This window comes from Podarcis gaigeae (assembly GCF_964106915.1).
Source record: "Podarcis gaigeae genome assembly, chromosome: 1".
Classification (NCBI taxonomy): domain Eukaryota; kingdom Metazoa; phylum Chordata; class Lepidosauria; order Squamata; family Lacertidae; genus Podarcis; species Podarcis gaigeae.
This window is the reverse complement of record NC_139678.1, coordinates 113,216,990-113,241,689: the sequence shown is the minus strand read 5'-3', so window position 1 is coordinate 113,241,689 and position 24,700 is coordinate 113,216,990. Positions and strand designations below refer to the sequence as shown.

The 24,700-nt window shown below is 45.2% G+C and overlaps 1 protein-coding gene across 1 annotated transcript in view; it reads left to right on the top strand.

Moving 5' to 3' along the window:
- UBE2E3 (ubiquitin conjugating enzyme E2 E3) overlaps nucleotides 1–24,700 on the top strand; it is a 101,596-nt gene that overhangs the window by 67,005 nt on the left and 9,891 nt on the right. Inside the window, exon 5 of the mRNA XM_083714761.1 lies at nucleotides 22,595–22,727. Within this exon, the coding sequence (XP_083570887.1) occupies nucleotides 22,595–22,727 (133 nt within the window). The remainder of the gene's footprint in view (nucleotides 1–22,594; nucleotides 22,728–24,700) is intronic.

Here is a 24,700-nt window from a genome sequence, read left to right as displayed (position 1 = left end):
TTTCTGTCCTTTAACAAAAATAAATAGAGCAAGTTTCGCAGTGCCTGCAATACATCATACAGCTTAGCTTAGTAAAACACAGTGTCAGCCCCCAAGAAAGGGACGTGGACTGGGGGGTAGCACGGTGACAGGTTAATATTTAGCATTTCTATAGTCTCAGTCTAAAATGGGTTCAGGGCTGGGAAAGACTTCAGTCTAAAAGCTTTGAGGATTCAGCATAGGGAGCACAGGACATATGTACCATTGACTTTGACCTGGTTTGCTCTTAACATTAAGCCAGGCCATGGCTTTGAACAAACCTCTGGGTTGCCAAAGCAAGAATAATGGGCACAGACAGCACTTCTCTCTGGCTTCTGCTGCTGCTACTGTGGTTTGGCTTAGCGCTGTGTCTGATCCTGGGCTCATGATTTCTCTGGGGGATCAATATATTTTGAAAAACAAACATGAAGCATCCCCTCTTTTCCTTATCATTTGGCAGCTGGGGAAAATTTTGAAGCATCCAAAAGTTGCACTGGCAATCTTCTTTTTTTAAAATGAACAAGTGTCTGTTACGATTCTCGTTTATCTGATGACACTGTTTTAACAATAACAAACCCTGTTTCGAAGGAAAAAGATGATAGCAAACAGTCAAGTTGTCTACACAAATGTCGTTTCCCTTGGCCAAGACAGTGTCGGGGTGAATTTGCTACAGAAACCATCAACATCGAGGTGAACGCTGAGAAATTGCTCTGTTAGAATATCCCTAATTTGTGGCCAGCTAACTTCCTACTTTGAAGTCACTATGTTTCCTAAGGCTCTCACTGACTCCACTTCAGACTTAGGAGGTAGAAAGCAGCTGTGCAAGGAGGAATCGAAAGCCCTTTACAGTTCTACCCCCTTCTCCTTTGCACCTCCAGCATTGCAGAGAAAGATGAGGAAAATAAAGGGCTTTGCAAACTCTCCCTTCTCGTTTGCACCTCAGGCATTCAGAGGTACAAAGGAGAAGTGCTTGAAAGGACTGCATAGCCCTTCCCTGTGCTGCCCCTTTCAACCTCAGATGTTGCAGTTTGGAAAGGGGGAGTGTGTTCCCTATGTAGAAAGTACTTATGTCTGCAAAAGACTTTGCAATCTTTATATAATTCTGTGCACACTGGTTGCACATTTGTACTCCAATGCAATTGTCAGACATGCCAGTTCATAGCAAGTGCATGATCATAGCTGTCAACTTTTCCCTTTTCTTGCGAGGAATCCTATTCGGAATAAGGGAATTTCCCTTAAAAAATAGGAAAAGGTGAAATGGAGGCAGTGAGAGATTTTACTTTCTTGGGCTCCATGATCACTGCAGATGGTGACAGCAGCCACGAAATTAAAAGACTCCTGGTTCTTGGGAGAAAAGCAATGACAAACCTAGACAGCACCTTAAAAAGCAGAGACATCACCTTGCCAACAAAGGTCCATATAGTTAAAGCTGTGGTTTTCCCGTAGTAATGTATGGAAGTGAGAGCTGGACCATCAAGAAGGCTGATCGCCGAAGAATTGATGCTTTTGAATTATGGTGCTGGAGGAGACTCTTGAGAGTCCCATGGACTGCAAAAAGATCAAACCTATCCATTCTGAAGGAAATCAGCCCTGAGTGCTCATTGGAAGGACAGATCCTGAAACTGAGACTCCAGTACTTTAGCCACCTCATGAAAAGAGAAGACTCCCTAGAAAAGACCCCGATGCTGGGAAAGATTGAGGGCACAAGGAGAAGGGGATGACAGAGAACGAAATGGTTGGATAGTGTTCTCAAAGCTACCAGCATGAGTTTGACCAAACTGCGGGAGGCAGTGGAAGACAGGAGTGCCTGGCGTGCTCTGGTCCATGGGGTCACGAAGACTCGGACATGACTAAACAACTAAACAACAACAAGAACATGTGCATGATAGGATTATATGTAGCCCCATAGGATGCCGGTTTCCATGTAGGAAAGTGTGAGTGAAGCAGCCTTAAGAAAGATAGGCTCTGAGCTAACAGACAGTCTTTGGTGTCTCTGGAAAGCAGAAAACCACACGCATTGGCTGTAGAAACTGGAATTCCTTCAATTTGCTGTGATGGCTGTAAGCCATTAGTTTGGAATGGAATTTTAGCTGACGGCGTTGATAGACTACTTGGGTTTTCTTAGCAGCAAGCAAAATAGCTGTGATAAGCTGAATCCCTAACTTATGCAAGTGAGTTTGTTTGTTTGTTTTTAAAAAAGAAAAATATCATGGTAAATAACCTATCTAAATAATGCTAATATTCTCCTGTTTAGTTCTGAGCATCTGTACTTCTGGCCTCATCTTTTAGCGGGACAATAATGTAAAGTCTTAATGAAGCAGATATGTTAATCACACATCTCCAGGTGCTTTTGTTTGTTTTTAATGGTTTTGAAATGCAGCCCAATGCTGTAATAAATGTTACTTAAGAACAGCTCCAATTTGCCAGAATATCAGTACTGGTACTTCCATGAAGAATCAGGTGTTACCCGCACCTATTTGAACAGATGTCTATTTTAATAGTTTTAAGGGGTTTCAGATGGTCCACGTGCAAAGTGTCAATTCCAGATGGAGAAACTTCCCCACGAAGCAGATTGTAAACAGCTGCAACATCTTCCTTCTGCCGGACAGTTTTGTGATCATGGTTTGAAGCGAAACAAACCACCGTTCTTGGTTCTGACGTAGCTCTGTGCTGGCAGGGAGTAGCGCATGTGTGTTCAACACATGCACAGCAAACCATTAACTGCATCTTACCTTTCTGCTTCTATCCATGGGAAGCTTAGAAGCAAGGCATGAAGGCAGCTGTTCCCCCAAGTTGTTTTGAGAAGCAAGGGTTGGTCACAAGTTTCTAACATGCTCGAGAGGCAGCAGCTCGCAGTACATAAATGTCCCTGCATTCGTGGAATAAAGCATGTGGCTTGCAAACAAAGCAAAGTGAAATGTAAGAAGGCAAAAGGACTTCTAAGAGAAGGAGAAATCTAAAAGGCCAGGTATCTGTGTTCGAATGCTGGTCAGCTGACTTTAAGTACTTGGCCATGCAGATAGACTTGAAAGAGGGATTAAGTTAGCAATTTATGCAGGTTTATTAAAAAATTTATTAGCATATTACTAAGCGGCAGATAGTGGGTGGTATTCAGCCAAGTTTTACTGATAGAGTAGACCCATTGAAATTCATTAAAATAGCCAAGTTCGGTCTACAGTACGTCTACTCTGAGTAAATACTTAGTTGACGACTATCTGTTGTTAAGAGCAAAGTTAAGCATTGTTTAGTTTGTCTCAAAAGTGCTGACCATCTGGTTGGATTCTGCCCCATGTGCTGCATTGGCTGGAGGCTCGCAAAAGTAGCAACATGAATCCATAGTGGGAATGTGGTGACAAATTGTTTTCCATGTGGGGAATGAACGCTAAACTATAACTTTGCCACATTTTGCTAAAGTGCCTATTTGTGCTCCCTTTAAGTTGTATTAATATTAGTTAGTGAGCCCTTTGTTTATATTATGCCCCAGGGGGAGCCATCTAACACAATTATTATTCTAATTATTTACTTTCTTCATATTATTTGGATAGGTTCTACTCATGCTTGATCTTAATGCAGAGCTGAACATGGAGTTGGAGGGCGGCTTTATTTAGGGAGCTCTTGAAAGATCATGTAAGATTGCTTTACATTATGCTGACGCAAGAGTCTCTTTATATTGAGAGAGGCAACAAAATGCATTGGGTATCTAGAAATCTCTGTAGCTGTGATTGTACTATGAATTACAGCATCTGGCTTTCTAGCAAAGGCATCTGTGTCGTTGTCAGTGCTGGATATGTCAGCTTTTAATTTCCTTCCCCCCCCCTTTTAAACCCTCCCCTGCAAAAAAAGGCATGTTTCCAGGCTGTGTGGTTACAGAAAACTTTACAACCGCTCAAGCAATTTAAGCGAAACTAGAATTCAGCGCAGGATCTGTGTCAGGATTGAGCATGGTTGTGTATTGGAGGGGATTGGTGTGTGTGTGTGCGCACACACACACACACACACACACACTCAAGTGCAGCTTCAAAACTATTTTCATAACAGGTGGTTTGGCATCATCTGCTGGATCAGTGTTTCCCAATGTCTGTGTGAGAAACCTCTCGCCCGTTCTGTTGACATGTATGCTGTTAATCCTGACTGTATCCAACAGCCGACCTTTAAAACCACTCTTTCCAGCATCCACATTTGAGAGGCATCGACAAAGGGCTACTAAATGCAACATAACCACTGATTTATGCAGGGTGAAAAACATCTCCTAACTGACGCATCTACATCTGTTTTATATTGCTTCGTTTTCTCCCTTTTTCCTTAACCACCATGCATTTTGTAGCATTATGCCATGATTTTGAAATTTTGGTGTTAGCTCTAGGTGCTGATGGAACTGGCAAGAGGAAGATTTGTTCCTCTTACTAACTCCAGAAAGAGAAGAGGAGAGCATTTGCTTGAAAAAACCTGTCAATCACAGATTCAGATGCAAAACCCCATTAATTGTAAACACCAGGATGGCTAAACTTTATTGCCCCTATGGCTGTCTCATTCCACAGATCCTTATTGATGAGTGTCCAGAAATAAGCGTAGCAAATGCAGAACACTTCCATGAGCTCCACACTTGATCCACAACAATTACCACGTAGCCCTACAAGTGATGGGGTGCACCTCTCCCAACAAACGTGCTGAAGTGTAGGCAACTTGCCAGAACTTTTAAACTCTGCTTATGAATGCATCAGGGCACCCAGGTGCAGCCAGGATTGCCAGGGGTTATGCGCCCAGGTGTTTAAAGATGCTGGCATGATATCGCCTGTCCTTTACACACCTTGCAGGAAGGAAACATACCTGTAAACACGAGGCAGGTGCACTTGCAAGAGGACAGCTGTTGGAGTCGTGGCACTTGACACCAGCACGAGCAACTTAATATCCTGTTCCTAGTCAGCATTTTTAAATGGGTTAAATTACTCATGAGAAGAGAAGACTCCCTGGAAAAGACCCTGATGTTGGGAAAGATGGAGGGCACAAGGAGAAGGGGACGACAGAGGACGAGATGGTTGGACAGTGTTCTTGAAGCTTGACCAAACTGTGGGAGGCAGTGGAAGACAGGAGTGCCTGGTGTGCTCTGGTCCATGGGGTCAGAAAGAGTCGGACACGACTAAGCAACAACGAAGTCAGCATTTTGCACTTTTTGGTGGCCCTAAGGTTTTCAGTTTCGCCCCTCTGTTTAGGGCTCTTCCCTCTGTTGTTTCCTTTGTGATACACGAGCGAACGGATGTCTGTGAGTTAAAGGGTGTGGTGATGTGCAGTTGCATTAATGTGCTGAGTGGTTAGTGCATGGCATGTTAACTGGGTCTCAGCTTGCGGCTGTTTGGGGCCTTGACCAATGTCATTTGTGTGTCTTTCAGTTTAAAGACCTCTGTTTTGTTGCTCCCGCTGTCCACGACAAAAAAAATTCCTTCCAGTAGCACCTTAAAGACCAACTAAGTCAGTTCTTGGTATGAGCTTTCGTGTGCATGCACACTTCTTCAGATACACACGATTGCTGGAGATTACTGTAGTAGGGAAGAATGCTGTTGGTGTTGAATGGGGTTTGTTGAGAGCCTCCACACCCTTCTACCTTCCCACCTATAGCTGATTCGTGCTGCGGTTGAATCGTAGCTTCAGTGAAAAATGTTTTCAAATGCCCTGGTATCCCAGGACATTGTGCTGCACTAGTGAAAATGCCACAGCGCATCATCTTGTCCATGCTTTGCCTTATACTGACAGTACTGGCGCTTCTTGAAATTATGGGCTATTTCTAGCAATGAGGGAGAGATTTGATTCAGTTCACATTTTATTGCACATCCCGAAACAGTATGGGAATGGAAACATCGCAATGCTTAGAAATTCACACCCCGTGAAATTTTGCAACGTGGTTCTCCAACAAACAAATGCATCCATTTGGATGAAATGCACATAAAAATGGATGCATTTGTGAAAATAATATAAACCTGCATTATATTAGGAAGAGTAGCTTGCTAAAGTGTATTTTTTTACGGGAAATTGAATATAAAAATGTGTATATTAGGATAAAAGTGCAGCAAAATGATTTCTTGTGTGAAGGCTTTTATAAAAAATGCAAACTGACCTTATGACTGGGGAAACAAGAAAATGAAAATAAATCAAAATACTACCTGAAGAACTACAATATTACCAAATGGGTTAAATTACTAGTGTAAAAATTTGGTTTAATGGATAGCAGTGAGTGCATTTTATATAATACATTCCTGTCGGTTGCTGTGTAGCTAGCATTAGCTGTGCAGAGCTGAGCTGTCAAATATATTATGGTTTCTTTTTGTGAATGAAGAAAAACTGTAGGGTTGATTGCTTTGTGTGTGCGCATTTCTTTTTAAGAACCAAGGAAGGTCTTCAGGGTTTCTCCAATGTGTTTTGCTGAAACTTATTCTACATTGTTAGAAACAATAACACCTGTGCAGATAACATAAATAAGGAGAAGGAATGGGATTCCCCACTCTCACCCTCCCAGCAACAATTTCTAGATGTTTTAGCTAAATGCCATGTGCAAGCACTGTGGTATTTTGAACAGCACTCCAATATGCCAGCGTCTTTTATGAATGATTTAGAAATGCTAAATAATTGTTCCTGTTCAGCTGCTGTTTGTGTTGCGACTTTGACTTAAATAGACAGCGCCAGCTGTATAAAGAACTGCTAGATGTTATATTTAAAGAAGCAGCCCCGAGCCGAGAGTTTGTAATACTGGTATTTTGAAATCTTGCTTGCTTAAACATATACTTTAGTGGTCGCATTTCTGAAAAGTAATTATTAGATCTGGCATCCAAACAGGCTTGGGATGCTTACAAAATCCTGTCGTTTACCTAGCACTAAAATCACTGTTGGGCTCATAACAAGAGACCTGCTGGTGGCATTAAGCTGTTGGAAGGTTTGAGTAACGTTAGAAACTCAAATAGATAAGCTAATCAGCCATTGGCACCTTAAACCTAGGTTACAGTCACCACAACAGACTGTCTAGGCACCATATGTTTCCTCAGCGAAATAAATTATTATTATTATTATTTTCATTACCACTTTATATTTTAAAGGAAAAAAATCTCTAAGCAGTTTACAACACATTAAAACAACAAATGGATATAAATGGAATGAATTTATATACATTTATGAGACGTTCAGATGACTGCAGTTTCAGCAGTTGTTTCAGGAGTTCTGGCCTTGCACAACTCTCCGCTTCCTTGGCGAGCGTGGGCCTACCTTGCTGGGTCTATTTTGCACCAAATTTTGCTGCCAACCAGCTTGAAAGCATACCAGCGCTACGGCAGGAAGGTAAACGGCGTTTCTGTGCGCTCTGGCACTCGTCACAGTGTCCTGTTGCGCCAGAAGTGGTTTAGTTATGCTAGCCAAAAGACTCAGAAAAACTGTCTGCAGACAAACGCCGGCTCCCTCGGCCTGAAAGCAAGATGAGCGCCACAGCCCCAGAGTCGCCTTTGACTGGACTTGACTGTCCAGGGGTCCTTTGCATTAGACTTATCCAAATTTGAGCCCTGAGGGAATTGCTCTGTTGTGGGCTTCCTCAGGCATAGTGGTGGCAGCACTGCACTAAGGGTGGCAAAGAGCTGGTGTTTGGTTTTTCAGAAGCCCTTAGAGCTCCCAGCATAGTGCTTCTGGGAATTTAGACGGTGGTTTGAGGACCTACCTACATGGTTGGGAAGACTCGGGACTGCATACCCTCCAACATTTCTCCGATGGAAATAGAGACTTCCTATTCCATCATCATATTTATACCCCATCTGACTGGGTTTCCCCAGCCACTCTGCTTGGCTTCCAACATATATAAAAACATAATAGAACGTTAAACATAAATAAAAAACTTCCTTATACAGTGGTACCTCCGGTTGCAGACAGGATTCGTTCTGGAGCTCCAGTCGGATCCCGAGGTTTCCGAAACTGGTGGTGCCTGTTCTGTGCATGCGTGTCACACGATAGAGCCCTACTGCGCATGCGACGAAACCCGGAAATATACTTCCAGGTTTGTCGTCTGTGTATCCCGAAGGATACGTAACAAGAGGGGCACATAAGTAGAGGTACCATTGTGCAGTGCTGCCTTCAGATGTCTTCTAAAGGCTTTAGAGTTACTTAACTCCTGGGCTTGGGGGCATCACATAACTCTATACCCTCCCAACATTTATTCAATGAAAATAGGGACATCCTAAGGAAAAGTGGGACATTTCGCAATCAAATCAGAAACCTGTAAATCCAGGACTGTCCCTGGAAAATAGGGACACTTGGAGGATCTGGGGCTGGAGTCAGTGTGAATGGGCCCTGTTGGGGTCCCGGCAGCTCCCCAAATTTGCCAGGTTGTGATGCTGGGCCTGTATCCACGCCAACAGCTAACAAACAGAAAGTGTGGGTAGACTAAGCTGAGTCAAGGGGAAATGTTGTGGGACAGCTTTATCCTCTGATTTTCAGAGGCGCATCTGAGATAATCATTCTTTTTTCTTTGTAAACCGCCCCCCCCCCTTTGTTTGGCCTTGTGTTCCTCCTGCTATAGAGGCAACTTTATTTTAAGAAGGTTACTGCCACTGATAGCACATCCCAAAATACCACGTCTTTCCCCCCTCACTTTTGCAACAGCTTTGCTAGCTTAAAGGACTGACAGCAGCACTGTTTCCTCCAAGAATTCTTGCTTAACAACGTAACACTCCGTGTAATCTGCGGTTGGGCGAAGGCCCAGAGATAACATCAACTTGGAGCCCTTGTTGAAACACGATTCATCATTCCTTGTGGCTGCCACCATAGATTCTTCGAGTTGGAGCTCCTAGGTCAGGCACACCCTATGTGTGTGAATTGTATATCCCCCCTCCCCCCCCCCGAAACAATCTTCCGGTCATTAGCAGTCTTATCTCCCCCAAGTGTGCTTTGCCTACACTTGAGGAACATGAATTTTTGTCTCGGTTTCAATGGCAGATCCGAACCCTGACAACACAGAAAACATGGTCGTGTTGATTTGTAAAAACTAGGTCCCAGTTATTAAAGGGAAGATGATTTCTGGGTCAAAACTGGGTTTTTAATCTCTGGATTTTTTTATTCCCTCCTAAAAAAACAAAAGACAACATTTATATGCATGTATATTGACTCCCATCTTTCCCTTTTGCTGTCGGTACAGTGGTACCTCAGGTTACGGGTTACAGATGCTTCAGGTTACAGTCACTTCAGGTTACAGACTCCGCTAACCCAGAAATAGTACCTCAGGTTAAGAACTTTGCTTCAGGATGAGAACAGAAATTGTGCGGCAGCAGCAGGAGGCCCCATTAGCTAAAGTGGTACCTCAGGTTAAAAACAGTTTCAGGTTAAGAACAGACCTCCAGAACGAATTAAGTTCTTAACACGAGCTATCACTGTATATTGATAATTCCATACTGTATTTGACGTGCATAAGCAAATAAACAAAACTTGACAATCAGCAGTCATATTGCTCTGTTTTCAAGCAGCGCATGCCATTATATTCCCCTTGTCCTCAACAGACAGGGTCCCTTAGTAGATATGATCATGTTTTGGGGAAGGGTGCAAGTTTCTAGTGTCAGCAAAATAGAAATGACCTAACGCAGCTTGGCGCTGTGGGTTAAACCACGGAGCCTAGGACTTGCCGATCAGAAGGTTGGCAGTTCGAATCCCCGCGACGGGGTGAGCTCCCATTGCTTGGTCCCTGCTCCTGCCAACCTAGCAGTTTGAAAGCACATCAAAGTGCAAGTAGATAAATAGGTACCGCTCCAGCAGGAAGGTAAACGGCGCTGCTCTGGTTCGCCAGAAGTGGCTTAGTCATGACCCGGAAGCTGTACGCCAGCTCCCTCGGCCAATAAAGCGAGATGAGCGCCGCAACCCCAGAGTCGGTCATGACTGGACCTAATGGTCAGGGGTCCCTTTACCTTTACCTTTTTAATGCAGCTTGAAGTTTGTGCTAGACTTTTTAACCTTTCCTACCAGTTAAGAATCCATAGGAAGATGGACCAGGCCAACAACCTGTCTCATCCAGCATCCTCTTCTCACAATGGCCAGCCTTATGCATGTGGGAATTCTGCAAGAGGGACCCTGAGAGCTCAACTGCACTTTCCCTGCTTGTGAAACCCAGCAACTGATATTTAGAGGCATGCAGCCTCCAACTCAGTAGCTATAGGTAGCTTCCCTAAGGTGCCTTAGGAAGGGGCTTTATTAAGGTCATCTGAACAATCAGGAATGCAACTTGGATTGCTGTCCCCAGGAAAGCTCGCCTGGCTCCATTGTCGTATATCTTTAGGTTCCAGGCAAAATCGTTCCTGTTTCGCCAGACCTTCAGCTTTTAGTTATCCATGGCCTCTGTAAGTGGGCGGGGATGTTTTAATGTCGTTTTAAAAAATAGGATTAGCCTTTAGAGTTTATTTTAAAAATGCAGGTTTTCAAGTATGTTTCTGTTTATTTCATGGAATCATAAAACTGTAGAGTTGGAAAGGGACCACAAGGATCCTCTAGTCCAGCCTTTCTCAACTTGTGGGTCCCCAGATGTTGTTTGACTACAACTCCCATCACCCCTAGCTAGCAAGGCCAGAGCTCAGGGATGATGGGAGTTGTAGTCCAACAACATCTGGGGACCCACAGGTTGAGAACCGCTGCGTCTAGTCCGACACCCTTAAGATTGAGTCTCATGTTCTACCAGACTGAGCCATTTGTTTGAAATAATTGTAAGTCGTTTTGAGTTGCCGTGGCAAAAGAAAAGCGACTAATAAATTTATTGAGTGGTGGTAATAACAACAGCAGCAGCAGCAGCAAGTGACCGGCATGAAACACATGTTTGCCAGTCCACTTAAGGAAGGCTGATTAATTTTAGGAAGTGAGACACTGCAAAGACCATCTATGTCGGCTGCTGCAAACATCTTTTGTCCCCTGTGTGGAACAAGTCAGACTGCATGGCGGGTGTAATGCCTAAAGGAGAGCTGCTTGTAGTTTTTGATGATAGCATGTGTGTCTTTCTCATTGCCAGCACATGCTCTGGGAAGGCAAGATTGGCACCAGCTTCCCGGCACAAGCTTTATTTATAGGGTGCCATCTGTGTGCCCGGCACTTTGCAGAGAATGAGAGGACGGGTCCCTGCTCTGGAAGCCGCAGCGGCAGATGGCTTTGTAGGGTGGTGGTGGCCTCAGCAACCACACAAACCAGAGGTCAGGTGAGTGGCGCTGCCACATGGCACTGCCCAGTACTGCCAAAGAAGCTTGGAATCCCCACAGAGGTTGCTAACGTTCAGATATTCCTGCACTGCAGCTCCCATCATCTCTGACCGCTTGCCTTCCTGGCTGAAACTGATGGGAGCTGGAGGGCAACAACTTATTTGCAGGAAGGGATGCAGGCTATCCCCGTACCAGTGTTAGAAACTCAGCTATATATGTTCCATTGGCCTTCTCTCAATTTCTTAACTACAGCTAAGAAGGAGATCAAATCCTGACCTTTCCACCGGCCTTCAGTGAATGAGGCCTGCACGCAGCGAGCGACAATCTGTGGATGACTTTGGGGCACTTTCAGTCTCTGCGTCTGAGGCAGGAGCTGGTCAGCAGCCTCTTTGTAGCTGCACAGTTGACATCTGCCGGGATTATTCCCCTTCTGTGGGCCCAGGCAGGTTCTTAGAATGGTAATTGCCGTCAAAGCCTCCAACCTCTTGTCAGGTCACAGTCTGAATTATTCTTTCTTTCCTCTCCCTTTTGTTACCCTAATCCAGTTATTATGTGATAATGAAATGTTCTTGGGTTTTAAGTCTAATTATTAAAGATGAAACGCAGCTGACAAGCATTTAATGGAGCTATTGCAAGGTAACCTGTCTGGCGTGGCATGCCTTATATTGCTGATCTCTGCCCCAGTCTACTAGTCAACCCCCAAGATAAGCACCTGGCATTGGGTGCCCCTGTCATGTATATGCATGTGTGTGTGCGCATATTACTGAATTTGCGCTGGTCTGTCATCACGCAGGCAACCGAGCGCTCATGCCGACGCAGGGGAGAGGAAGTAAGTAAGCGAGACAGTGAGATTGCTACCAAAGTGAACATGGGAAACTCCGTTTGCGACCCATGCTGCGGCCACCAGCCTCTTTACCCAGTGCTTCATGTCTTTTTCAGCCCTGCCTTGCCTGCACAACTCTCCACTGGGCCCATGCAGGACTGGTTCTGGCTGGTTCCTTGAGGTGGCTGCAATATGCTACCTTGTTTTAAGATATTACAGTCATACCTCGGGTTATAGACACTTCAGGTTGCGTTTTTTTCAGGTTATGGACCACCGAAACCCGGAAGTACCGGAATGGGTTACTTTCTGGGTTTCGGCGGTCACACATGCGCAGAAGCGCCGAATTGCTACCTGTGCATGCGCAGATGAGCTGCTGCGGGTTGCGAATGTGCATCCCGCACGGATCACGTTCGCAACCCGAGCGTCCACTCTAGTTTGTTTCAGCAAGCTTTTAAATGCCACAGAACTCTTCCTTGGCATATTCAGTGCAGGTGGAGCTGTGGTCTAAACCACCGAGCCGCTTGGGCTTGCCGATCAGTCGGCTGGTTCAAATCCGCTCGATGGGAGTGAGCTCTCATCGCTCTGTCTCAGCTCCTGCCAACCTAGCAGTTCAAAAGCATGCCAGCACGAGTAGATAAATAGGTACTGCTGCGACAGGAAGGTAAACGGCATTTCTGTGCACTCTGGTTTTCATCCACCCGTTGCGCCAGAAGCGGTTTAGTCATGCGGGCCACGTGACCCAGAAAGCTGTCTGTGGACAAACGCCGGCTCCCTCGGCCTGAAAAGCGAGATGAGCGCCACACCCCATTGTGGCCTTGACTGGACTTAACTGCCAGGGGTCCTTTACCTTTTTATATTCAGCAAAACAATGCAAAATAAAAAGAACTGGGATAGATGCTTCAAAGGATGATTGGGGGTGGGGGAGACACCGTTTGCAGTTCAATCAGATTGCAGCAGGTGGTTCTGACAGCCACCATAATAGGTGGCATTTAAAAAAGGATTAAGCAGGTTTACAGCTAGATCTGCCTGACTGCTAGCCTTGGTCGTTATATAGACTCTCTGCGTTCAGAGGAAGTGTAACCAGATCTGATAGCCAGGTGCCGCGGACAAAAACACATGTGTGCTGTCACAGTCATATTAATTGGATCCCTTGAGTTGGTGTACTGTAGTGGTTAAGAGTGTCGGGTTAAGAGTTGGGAGAGGTTCAGATCCCCACTGGGTGACCTTGGGCCAAGCTCCGTCTCTCAGCTGTGTTTTGGGATGAACTAGGAACGGGGAGATAAATGTAACAACTAATATGGATTTGCCTGATTTCTGCATTGATTTTCTGAAGCCTGTTGCACGTCTCCCTCCCGCATGACATCTGCGCTGCGGTGGATATGCATGGTGGGCAGAGTCTTTTCTGTGTTGGCAACCAGATCACAGGATGCCTACAAAAAGAGGGCAAGAATGTGGCCAAAGAAGTTTGCCTGTCCCAATTGCTGCTTGCCTTCCAAATACTTTGCCCTTTCTGTCAGCATTTTAGGTCTGGGGACTCAGCTATACAGCTGCAAATATAAAGTTTTAAGTGTGTTCTAAGTGCATTACACAAATGTGACACTAGGTGGCGATGGTGAGCTAATGGCAAATTAAATATATATTTTAAGACTTTTTTAAAAAAAAGCATTTTCACAGCGTTTTAAATTTTGTCTAGATTCTGCCTCGGTCTGTGAACCTCATTTCTGACTTTGTTGCTTTGTGAATGTTTTTAATTGTACTTTCAATGTACTGTCTGCTTTGTGTTCATTTCTAATGTTTCACTTTTTACCCTGCCTTCTGTGCAATTTCTTAATAAAGTGAGTTATAATCCCGCCGACCTGGAATAGCTCAGTCAGTAAAGCATGAGGCTCTTGATCTCAGTGTTGTAGGTTTTTGTCCACTTTGGGCAAAAAGAGTCCTGCATTGCAGGGGGTTGGACTAGATGACCCTTGGGAACTCTTCGAACTCTGCAATTCTAGGATTTTGTAAAAATTATTAGAAACGCAGCAAATCGTGCCCTGCTGGCGAGCTTCCCAAGTGAATCTAGCCAACGGCTGTCCGAAATGAAACCAGATTGATTGTTAAGCTAAACCTAGTAAGGTCACACTTAAGCGCTTAAGGAATTCTGGGATCAGAAGTGGTGTTTGAATAAGAACATTTTTAAAAGTGGAAAAATCTTAAGAACTTTACAAGCACACATTACAGTCTTTCTAAATGCTTGGGATATATATATATATATATATATATATATATGCAGGTTTTGGTGTCCTCGGGTGTCTTCCCGTGTAAAAGTTGGGGTGTCTAGGCGACGTTTCGACGAGGTCTCACTCGTCATCTTCAGGCTGGTGCTTTCGGCTTCTTGTTACTGGAACAGAGCGGGATCTCAATGTTTGAGTTCCTATAAATACTGTAGAGGGGGTGTGGTGTCTAGCCTCCAATGTTCTGGGCAGAGAGGAAGTTCCCAGGCTAGTGTGCCTTTTCTTCTTTTGTTCCTTAATTACTTGAGAGATACCTTGAGTGATTTCTTGAGTGATATCCTGAGTACCACTTAGGTGGGTCATTAGGTGTGGATTAGTTGCTAAAGTCTTTGTGTCTTGACCTCTTGAACTTTGTGAAGAGTTTTCCTGAGAAGATGGCTGTATTGCACTTAGTTGTGCTTTGGCTTGGTTTCGTGTATAGGGGCGAGCTGTGGTTTTGTGGCACAGCTCGCCCCTATACACGAAACCAAGCCAAAGCACAACTAAGTGCAATACAGCCATCTTCTCAGGAAAACTCTTCACAAAGTTCAAGAGGTCAAGACACAAAGACTTTAGCAACTAATCCACACCTAATGACCCACCTAAGTGGTACTCAGGATATCACTCAAGAAATCACTCAAGGTATCTCTCAAGTAATTAAGGAACAAAAGAAGAAAAGGCACACTAGCCTGGGAACTTCCTCTCTGCCCAGAACATTGGAGGCTAGACACCACACCCCCTCTACAGTATTTATAGGAACTCAAACATTGAGATCCCGCTCTGTTCCAGTAACAAGAAGCCGAAAGCACCAGCCTGAAGATGACGAGTGAGACCTCGTCGAAACGTCGCCTAGACACCCCAACTTTTACACGGGAAGACACCCGAGGACACCAAAACCTGCATTCCTGTACCCGTGAAAATCTACGAAAGCATATATATATATATATATATATATATCCTACAAGTTTCCTTTAGAAAAAGCTCTCTTGTAACAAGAAACTGTTCTTTCCAGCATGTGCCAAGGTCCAATAAGCCACTCAAGCTGAAGCTGCCTTAGTAATATTTCAGAGCACCTGAATCACACCAGCTCAATACAGCCCAGCAACTGGGAACAAACCCTCACACTCTTTTCCAGAGAGAGCTTCTGCACTTCAGAGTATTTTTGAGACAGCAGTTCCCGAATCCACGCTGTGAAGTTTGACTCGGGAATAAGAGAGTGTAGGGAGATTCTTGTGATTGACTGGGAAAAGCCTGACACTTCCACCATGCCGTAGGATTTACGCATTTGCTTTTTGAATATCCTGGCCATAGAATAGGGCTTAGCTTTGCCACCCCACCCCTCGCAAATTTACAAGAAGGGCCTGCAGCGCTTAATGCTTCTGTTTAGACTCGCAGCCAGCCAATTCCATGCCTCTTTTCAGGACACTCCATTCCATTCCATTCCCAGAGCTATTTTTTATTTGTTATTGATACTTTTTTTCTTTTTCTTTTGAAATTCCGTGCCCCTAGGGATTTTGTGCCTGGGGCAACCAATCCTGTGGCCCTGCCCAGGCCACACCACTGACAGCAAGGGACAGAAGAGGTACGGAGGCTGCATTGATTGTTATGGTTTTACGGTTGTCTCCCTAAAAGCAAAGATTGCCCGTATTTTTAGGCATGGTTTTAGGCTTAGCTGCACTCTTTCTCAGCAGAGAGAAAGAGATCATGAAAGAGGCCAAAAATTATTTTTAAAAATCTGCAAAGTAAAGATTTAAGCCTTGGAGTGTATTTGGTTTTCTTAGAATGGCAGTGATTTTCTGCGGCATGATTCATCTTACTCTATGCATTGGATTGGCACACAATGTCTCCGGTTTCCCATCCCAGCAAGCATTTGCAAGAGAATGGTTCTGCAAGAGATAAGCCCGGTTGCAAAAAGGCATCATTGAGCTGCCTTGAATTAGGAATCATTTCTGTGAACCTGTAAAGGCCTCCCGAAAGGGAGAGCAAAAGCAGGGTATAAGTTACACCAATAAAAATCAAATAGGATCCACACGGAGCAGGGCGAGGGACCACATGGGCTTTGTGTGCAGAAGCTCCCAGGTTCAGTCCCTGGCATCTCCTGTGGTTGGTCTGTATCCGGCGGCAGGTGATGGAAAAGACCTTTGCATGTGACCCTGAAAAGCCACTGTAGTCAGGGTAGGTGTGATGGCTTGGGATTCGGACTCAGAAGCTGAACCTGAAGAATCCCAGCCTGCACAGGAGTCCCCGCCTCCAGAACCAGCTGAGCTGGGGCTGGGGCTTGAGCCTGAAGGGTCCTCACCTGTCTTGGATACTCAGGTGCAGGCACCAGCTGAGTCTGCTCTGGCTCCTGAGGGGATGGAGGACCCATTGCCTGCAGGTGCTCCACTCTCAGCCCCGTCAGAGGAAGCTGAGGTTGCCTCTGGGTCCGGTAACCCTTCAGCCTCTCCTGAGCTGCGGAGGCTCAGGGCAGAGAGGCGGAGGGAACTAAGTTCCTGAAGGAGGAGTGCTCGCCTCCAGGCCAGGAGAGGCGAGTCACCTGTGGACCGGGACCGCCCTATGCCTCGGGGCAGATAAAAGCCAACCAGCCCCAGTCCCAGGTTGCGGGAGCAACGTTGCTGCTAGCCTGTTCCTGCCTGCACCCTGTCCTGCTCTTCTGCCAGAGTTCCTGACCCCACCCGACTTCATGCCTTAGACCCAGCTACAGCTTTGACGGACAGCCTCTATACTGCACCATCGACCTCGGACTAGACTCAGACCTCGCCTCTTGGTTAGCCCCCAAGACCAGCACAGTAGGCAACGCAGGGCTTAGATGGGCAAAGAGCCCAGCCTGACCAGCTCACTGTGTGATGGAATCTGGTGCCGTTTCATTGTTCTTTAAAGGGTTGCGGTTTTCAGACGTTTTGTCTCATGGAAGCCATGTCCACATTTGCTTGTCTGTGCTTTGCAGAGGGTTCTGGGGGTGCACACCCAGTTCACACAAGGCGCTGACGCAGCCTGCATGCTGTCAGGGAGCCAACAGGGAGAACAGGTTGTTCACAGAACAGAGAAAGACAGTGACACGCCGGTCAATTTACAGTTACACATGGAGACTCCTAAGGGTTGCTCCTGTCTAGATGAAGCAGTTGCTTGGATGTCCGCCCCCCCACCTTTCACTCTCCAACCCTGTGTGTCAGGCCCCTCCCTCTGTCTACGGCGAGCCCCAAGGGACCCTCTCTGTTTCCGTCTGGCTCTCTGCTCTGTGACATGTGGCTTAGGGCCCTCGTATTTACAGGACCGCCTCTCCTAGGATGCCCCGCAGAGGACCTTAAGGTCCATGAATAATCATAGTTTAGAGGTCCCAGGCCCTAAGGAAGTCAGATTATCCTCCACCAGGGCCAGGGCCTTCTCAGTGATGGCTCCGACCTGGTGGAATGCTCTGTCCCATGAGACCAGGGCTCTGCAGGATTTAAGCTATTCTGCCTGGCTTTTAATTTGAACATAGCCTGATCTTTTATCCCCCTTCCTTCCCTCCCTCTCCCCTTTTTATGAAGATTATCTGCTCTGGGATCCCACAGCTAATTCTCCCCTGGTCTCCTCGCTGGCCCAAATAGGACTAATTTAGCCAGCTAGCCCTGGTGATCATCTAATGTTTATTGGATGGATTTCCCCCCCAAATTGATTTTGGAATTCTGAATTTATTGTTATTCACATTTTATACTGTATTTTATGCTGTTTCTTTGTTGCACCAATTAAGTGCTTTACACTTGTTGCTGGCTGCCCTGAGCCGGTTTTTTGAACCAGGAAGGGCAGGGTATAAATAAAATGTTATTGTTGTTGTTGTCTGGGAAGGGAAGGGGTGTTTGCAGGCTTTCAGCAGAGAAGCTGTCAGGTTGGCTCTGTTTTGGAGCTGCCAAGTCTGATTCCTGTGGGCAGCGGCACCTGCCCGTTTCCTCCTCCTCTTCCTCTTCCTCCTCCAAGCTGCCAGCCTCCAGCCCTTCCCAGCTTTCCTCCCTCCTCTGGCCGGTTTCCCACCACCAGGAGGCAGGGTCTGAATCTTCTTCCTCTGTGCTTTCCCTTGGGGGGGGGGGTGGGCTCTTGTTCAGGCAGCTTCCACCACTCCTCCTCATCCAGCCAGTCCCTGACACATGCATTTTGAGAGTTCACCCCCAGGGCACAAGTCCTACAGCTGTGTATTACTGTGGGAGGTTAAGAATAGTGGGCAGCTGCTCTTTCTAAGGAGGTTTTCCCTTGTTCCCCTTGAAGGACCCATGATAAGCTTTGAGAACCCAAGGGTGCCTCAGACTACAGTTGGGAAGGGCGAGGGGAAACCCTACTTTTGGGGATCAGGGGCTATTTCAGTTTGGATATTTCAAATACCTCAATTTTTCCCTGGTTTCCACTACCACAGAAATCACAGTGCAGGTGAAGCAAAAGGTAAAGGACCCCTGGAAGGTTAAGTCCAGTCAAAGGTGACTATGGGGTTGTGGCACTCATCTCGCTTTCAGGCCGAGGGAGCCGGCATTTGTCCACAGACAGCTTTCCGGGTCATGTGGCCAGCAGGACTAAACCGCTTCTGGTGCAATGGAACACCATGACGGAAGCCAGAGCTCATGGAAATGCTGTTTACCTTCCCGCCGCAGTGGTACCTAATTATCTACTTGCACTGGAATGCTTTCGAATTGCTAGGTTGGCAGGAGCTGGGGCAGAACAACGGGAGCTCACCCCATTGCAGGGATTCAAACCGCCGACCTTCTGAATGGCAAGCCCAGAAGCTCAATGGTTTAGACCACAGCGCCACCCACATCCTTTTTCACAGTGCAGTGGAGAAGAACACTATCACCCTGATCCATCTGAAGACAGGTCTTGTATTAGACAGACGTGTCAGGCTTCTGAAAAATGCCTTCTGCACCTGCCAGGTTAGAATACATGGATTTATTTTTTCCCCCAGTAGACTTTCCCCCCCTAGGAACAACCCTTGTAATTTTAAGTGGCACTAATGGTAATGCAGTAGATGACTGTAAATAGTAACTTAGGAATTATTGCTCTTACATGTTTGACTATTTAATTGATAGATGCCCTTGTTCTGACTCTTTGAGTGATTACCAGGTAGTCTGGCACACGGCTAGAGGCTGTAACCTTAATTGTGACTGATTAATTTGGCTGAAATATGTTGCAAAGTCAATTCAGCTGTTTCGTTAAACTGATTGAATTGCATCCAGCTATTAGAGGTGTTTGAAGGAAAGGTAGCTGACAGATGATATAGGAGCATGAACCTCTGCATTAAGCTATAAAATAGCCATTAAGGAAACCTGTGCCAAAATTGAATTGTTCCACTGAAATTTGACTTCCAAGCCTAATGCTAATTAAACGATATATGCTTAATGGATGTCAAAGAGTTAATTAGCGCACCGGATGGCCTGTGCATGGGTTTTAAATATTTCTACATTTCACCAGCCTTTTTTGGGGGGGGAGGCATTATTGCTTCTGCTGTTTTGTTCTGTTAGCAAACTTAAGAAACGCAGACAGAATAATTTAACCGAGCGACTTTGGAAATGCATGTGAATTACTTAGGCATTGTGGCCTGTTGTCCCTTCTTCGTCTTAATTCTCCTTGAGTATATTTGAATCACCTCTGTTGTCACGGAGCACAGTTTAAACAACAACTGTTGATTGCTCTGAAATTCTACCAGATGTTGTGGTCTTAATATCGTTCGGGTCACAAAAGGATACCCACTGCTGAATGTATGTGGGATAACAGGGTACAGTGTCCCAAAAGTCATTTTGCAGGAGTTTTGTACCCCAATCTCTTTCCAGATTTCGAGCCGTGGTTCCCAACGTGGGGCACACGCCCCACGGGGTGCAATTTGAGAATCAGTTAATAACAGTGATTATTTTTTTGGGACTGTCCTTTTGTTCTTTTATTTTTCTCTTTCATGGATGCCATGTTCTTTGGAAGCTTGTTTAGACCAAGTTAATGGCCTTTTAGGCTTCCTCCATGTGAATAGGAGTTCACTTTTTGAATAATAAGAATTATATGTCATGGGGCGGATCAGGATTTTAGAGATGCTTAAATGGGGCATGGCACTGATCTAGAGGTTGGGATGGCAAATCCATGAAAAGGAGTCCAGTCTTTTGCCCTGCCGCCAATAAACATTGTTATGCCGTTCCAACTCCCTTTGTTCCTATCTCATTATCAACTTAGTTCTATTCCCAGATAGGTTTCTCTAAACGATTCCTGGAAATAAAACACGTGGGCCTCTTCCTCCAGACATCTTTTTCATGACAACTTCATGGTGATTTATGCTCATGATCCTGCCTTCAATACTATTTTTTAGGCAGTTGGACTGCTTCATTTCCCTTCAAAACATATATTTTAACTTGGTGCAGAAATCCCATAACTTTGCTTACCAAAGTTCGTTCCGTTTTGTGTCCTGCTTTCATTGTGCTATAGCCCCTCCAATCAGAAACAGAGTGGGTGGCATTGGGGAAGCTCAGTTGGTTAGAGCATGGTCCTGAATATGCCAAGGTTGCAGGTTCAGTCCCCACAAGGGACAGTTGCCTATTCCTGCATTCCAAGGGGCTGGACTAGATCATCCTCAGGGTGCCTTCCAATTCTATGATTCTATGAAATCGATCACTAATGCATCAGGGCCACAAAACCTCTGTCCTGGAGGGCCAGTCAGATTTCATACCAGCAGAAGAGTTTATTTGGGAAGGAGGGACTGGTGTAAAAAATCTTGAACAGGGAGCTTCGTAAGACCACCTTGATGCTTCCATCTAAAATTTGTGATAAACATTACTTAAGAGGCCTTTTTCTTAAAAAAAAGGTTACTTGCTGAAGTCTTTCGGAAACTGTTTTTGAATCAGTGTGAAAAAGAAAGGAAGCAATACAGTTATAGTATAACTGTACAAATGTAGATGTTCTTACAACGTTAACCTCAAAGTGTATTTGTTGCTTTTTCAGTAACTTTGCAGCCTCCTTTATAAAAATAGTGGTTCCTCTGTCAAAATAGGCTTTTCAGGGGGGTGGGGGAGTTTAGCTTAACAGTGGTATTGTTGCTGCTACATTATTGTAATGCGCTGAGCACTTAAGCCTTAAAATAAGTATTGGGCGGATCCTTTAATAGCTGTCCATATCTATAAAACTGATCAACTATATAATACAGGCACTTGGGAACTAAAATTGCCTTCGAAACTATATTAGATTGTATAATATCCCCCCCCCCCCCGGTGCTTTCACTGTCAGATAATGTGATAGTCTGAGGAATGGCAGTTCCTGACCACCACTCTTCCAGATCTTCGTTCTGGAGGTCAAGGGAGGCTTTTCAGGAAGCGAGTGAACAAATTCAAGAAGCATTTGTAGTATTTTAGGACCTGAGGGAAACTACTTGGAACTGACTGTATGGCAAAACTGCAAGAACAGTGTGGGATCAAGCAAGAAAACATTCTTTTAATGTATGCATTGGTGACCTTGGAGCAGGACTGGGGAACCCTTGGTCTGTCGGGTCTGGTTGGGCTCAGAACTCGCAGGGATGATGTTGAGTTGGAGTCCAGTAACAATTGGAGGGCCACTGGCTCCCCATCGCTGCCTTGGAGCCCTAATTTACAGCCAAGAGCCATTCGAAGGGAGTTTTTTTGCCGTTCAGTTGTGTCTGGTTTGCACCTTTTGGCACAGGTTTAGGCAAGTTGACTGAAAAGCCAGTACTGCTGTGTTTCGTGGAGTTTGCTCTCAGGCAGATGGGCATAGGATTGTAGTCTTACTGGACCAGAGCAGAGAGACCTGGGTTGCAATCCCTTCTCAGCTTGGAAGCTTTGCTGGATATATCGTAGGCAAGTGACTCTCTCTCTTAGCCTAACTGGCTTCGTAGGATTGTGCAGATAAGTTGGGATAAGCCCATGCACGCTGCCACAAGCTCCTTGAAGAAAAGGTTGGATATGAATGGTGAGCGGTGGATGAATGGGTTTAAGTAGGCCTAACCCTTCCCTGTGTTGGATTGTAGTCCTTTGTGTTTTAAGGCATTCCCTCTTCTCTCCCCCCCCCCAGCTTTCTTTCATGAATGCCCCACGCACCGGAAAGAGCAGCAGACAAAAAGGCTACAGAGCTAAATACCATAAAAGACAAAGATGGGTTTTGTGTTTGAAAACATTGACAGAAGCACAGTTGACACGCCGTTCCTTCGTTCTTAGCACACTCATACAAAAGCTCCACACCAATGACAACAGATGTCATTGACGAGGATTTAAGGATGAAATGAGTAATGACTGTCAATGCCCAGGAACTGTCCAGATCACTTTCTGTTTATCCCTCCCTCTCTTTTATTTCAACAGTGCTGGGCCTAAAGGCGATAACATTTACGAGTGGAGATCTACTATCCTCGGTCCTCCAGGTTCTGTGTATGAAGGTGGTGTCTTCTTTCTGGATATCACGTTTTCATCCGATTATCCATTTAAACCACCAAAGGTAAGCATTTGTGGCTCTCTGTATTTTTATATGCAGCTTCTCCATCCTTGAATGTATCTCCATTCTTCACATTTGTACCAGTGTTCATGAGACGCTTGCACATTTGACTATTGGGGAAAGAGAAGACTCCACAGCTCTGAGGATCTCAAATAAACCGGTGACCATGCCAAGCTGTACAATATGCAGCCCAAGAATCCACATTTAACTTGCACTCAGTGTGTTGCAGAACTTAAAACGCAGGGTTGGCAATTTCCTGAGGTGGGAGGAAATGAATTCTGTCAGCGTGCCAGTAGCTATTAATCTCCCCCCATCCCCCTTAGATAGTTTAGGGAATGTTTATGGTTGTGATTCCATTCCCTCTCACACATGCAGGAAAACATTCCTAAATGGCTAATAATATCCTCTTAGTTCCCCCTCTCCTACCAGCCTTTGATCAGGTGAGTATACTGCCTAGTGTGTAAGAGTCCCTGGGAAACCGGTGTTTCCCAAATTTGGGTCTCTGGCTGTTTTGGACTACAATTCTCATCATCCCTGACCACTGGTCTTGCCAGCTAGGGATGACGGGAGCTGTGGTCCAGAAACAGCCGGAGACCCAAGTTTGGGAAACACCGGTCTAAACCTCTGTGTTTTGGCTGCCTCAAACTGAAACAGAAAATTAACCATTTCAAAGAAACAGTTGCTTTATTAAAGCAATGTGAGTTAACTACCCAAAGCAGGGGAATTCTGAGATGAAATGAAGTGTAACACTCAGCTTGAACTAAGCTAACTTTGTGCTCCTGTCCGGTCTCTGTGGCCATCATACGTAATGGCAAGGTAAGTTTATTAGCATAATGCTGTGCACACAGTCCAATTGCGTCTACTTCATTCTTTTCCTGACACAGGCAGGTAAGTAAAGCAGGAAGGGGACAGCTTAGTGTTAGGTCTGAACCCTGGGATCATGGCTTGCTCCACTCCAAGATATGATCAGTAAGTCAACAACAGGCCATGGCTTAGGGCAGGCAAGCAATAGTGGTTTGTTAAGGCAAAAGAAACCGCAATGCTGGGTTCGGCTGTAGCATTAAGTTATATGCTTTCTGGTTTGTTTCCCCACTCTCTCCAGGGGAGGAGCGATCAGCTTCACATGCAAGTATGGTTTATTAAACCAAGAGCCTCGGCCTCATGTGAGAATGCAGTCAAACTCTTGATTTAGCAAGCTAAAGTGCAGCTTCAGCAACTGAAGTTAGTACAGTGACCATACCTCTCAACTGAACTGATTCAATCGGGACATCCCTTTTGGGGGGACTGTTCTCTTGAGATCACGGTGCCCAAAAACACGTGTTTTGCCACATCCCCAAAAGATGTGGGGTGCGATCTTGCGCCTGTGACGCACATCACCGCAGTGACCCGTTGGAGGGTATTCAGTGACTTGTGTCAATCATTATCGTTTTCTGCATAAGCAACATTGTAAGACCACTTGACCCAATTACAGAGATTTTGATAAGTGCCCATAAACGTATAAGGAGGGTGTTGAAAGCCAGTTCTTACCTTTAGGCAGTTTAACTTGAAACTGAAAGTAACTGACATTCTGCAATCTTGACCACAATTAGTTGGCACTTAGCTGGCATTCATGTGACCTGAAAAGAAAAGTACCAGTGTGAATAGACTTGAAAGTACCCACGAGTTAGGAAAACCCAAACGAAGCAATTCGCAAACTGACAGGTTGAGGACAATATGATATTTTCTGAAATCTTGTATGTCCCACTGATTCCAGTAGTATTTAAGAGTTTATGAGATGTATGCTGAATTGTAAAGTTGTTTATTAATCTCAAATATTGTGGTTTTGATTACGGAGAACTGCTTGACTTCCACTCATATTTCTGGTAACTGTTGACAAAATCTGTCATAATTGTTTTGCTTCTGCAATAAGGCGGGTTAAATCACTTGGAAAAGCAAGGTCTAATGAATGGGACCTTCTATTTCAAGAACTACATCTT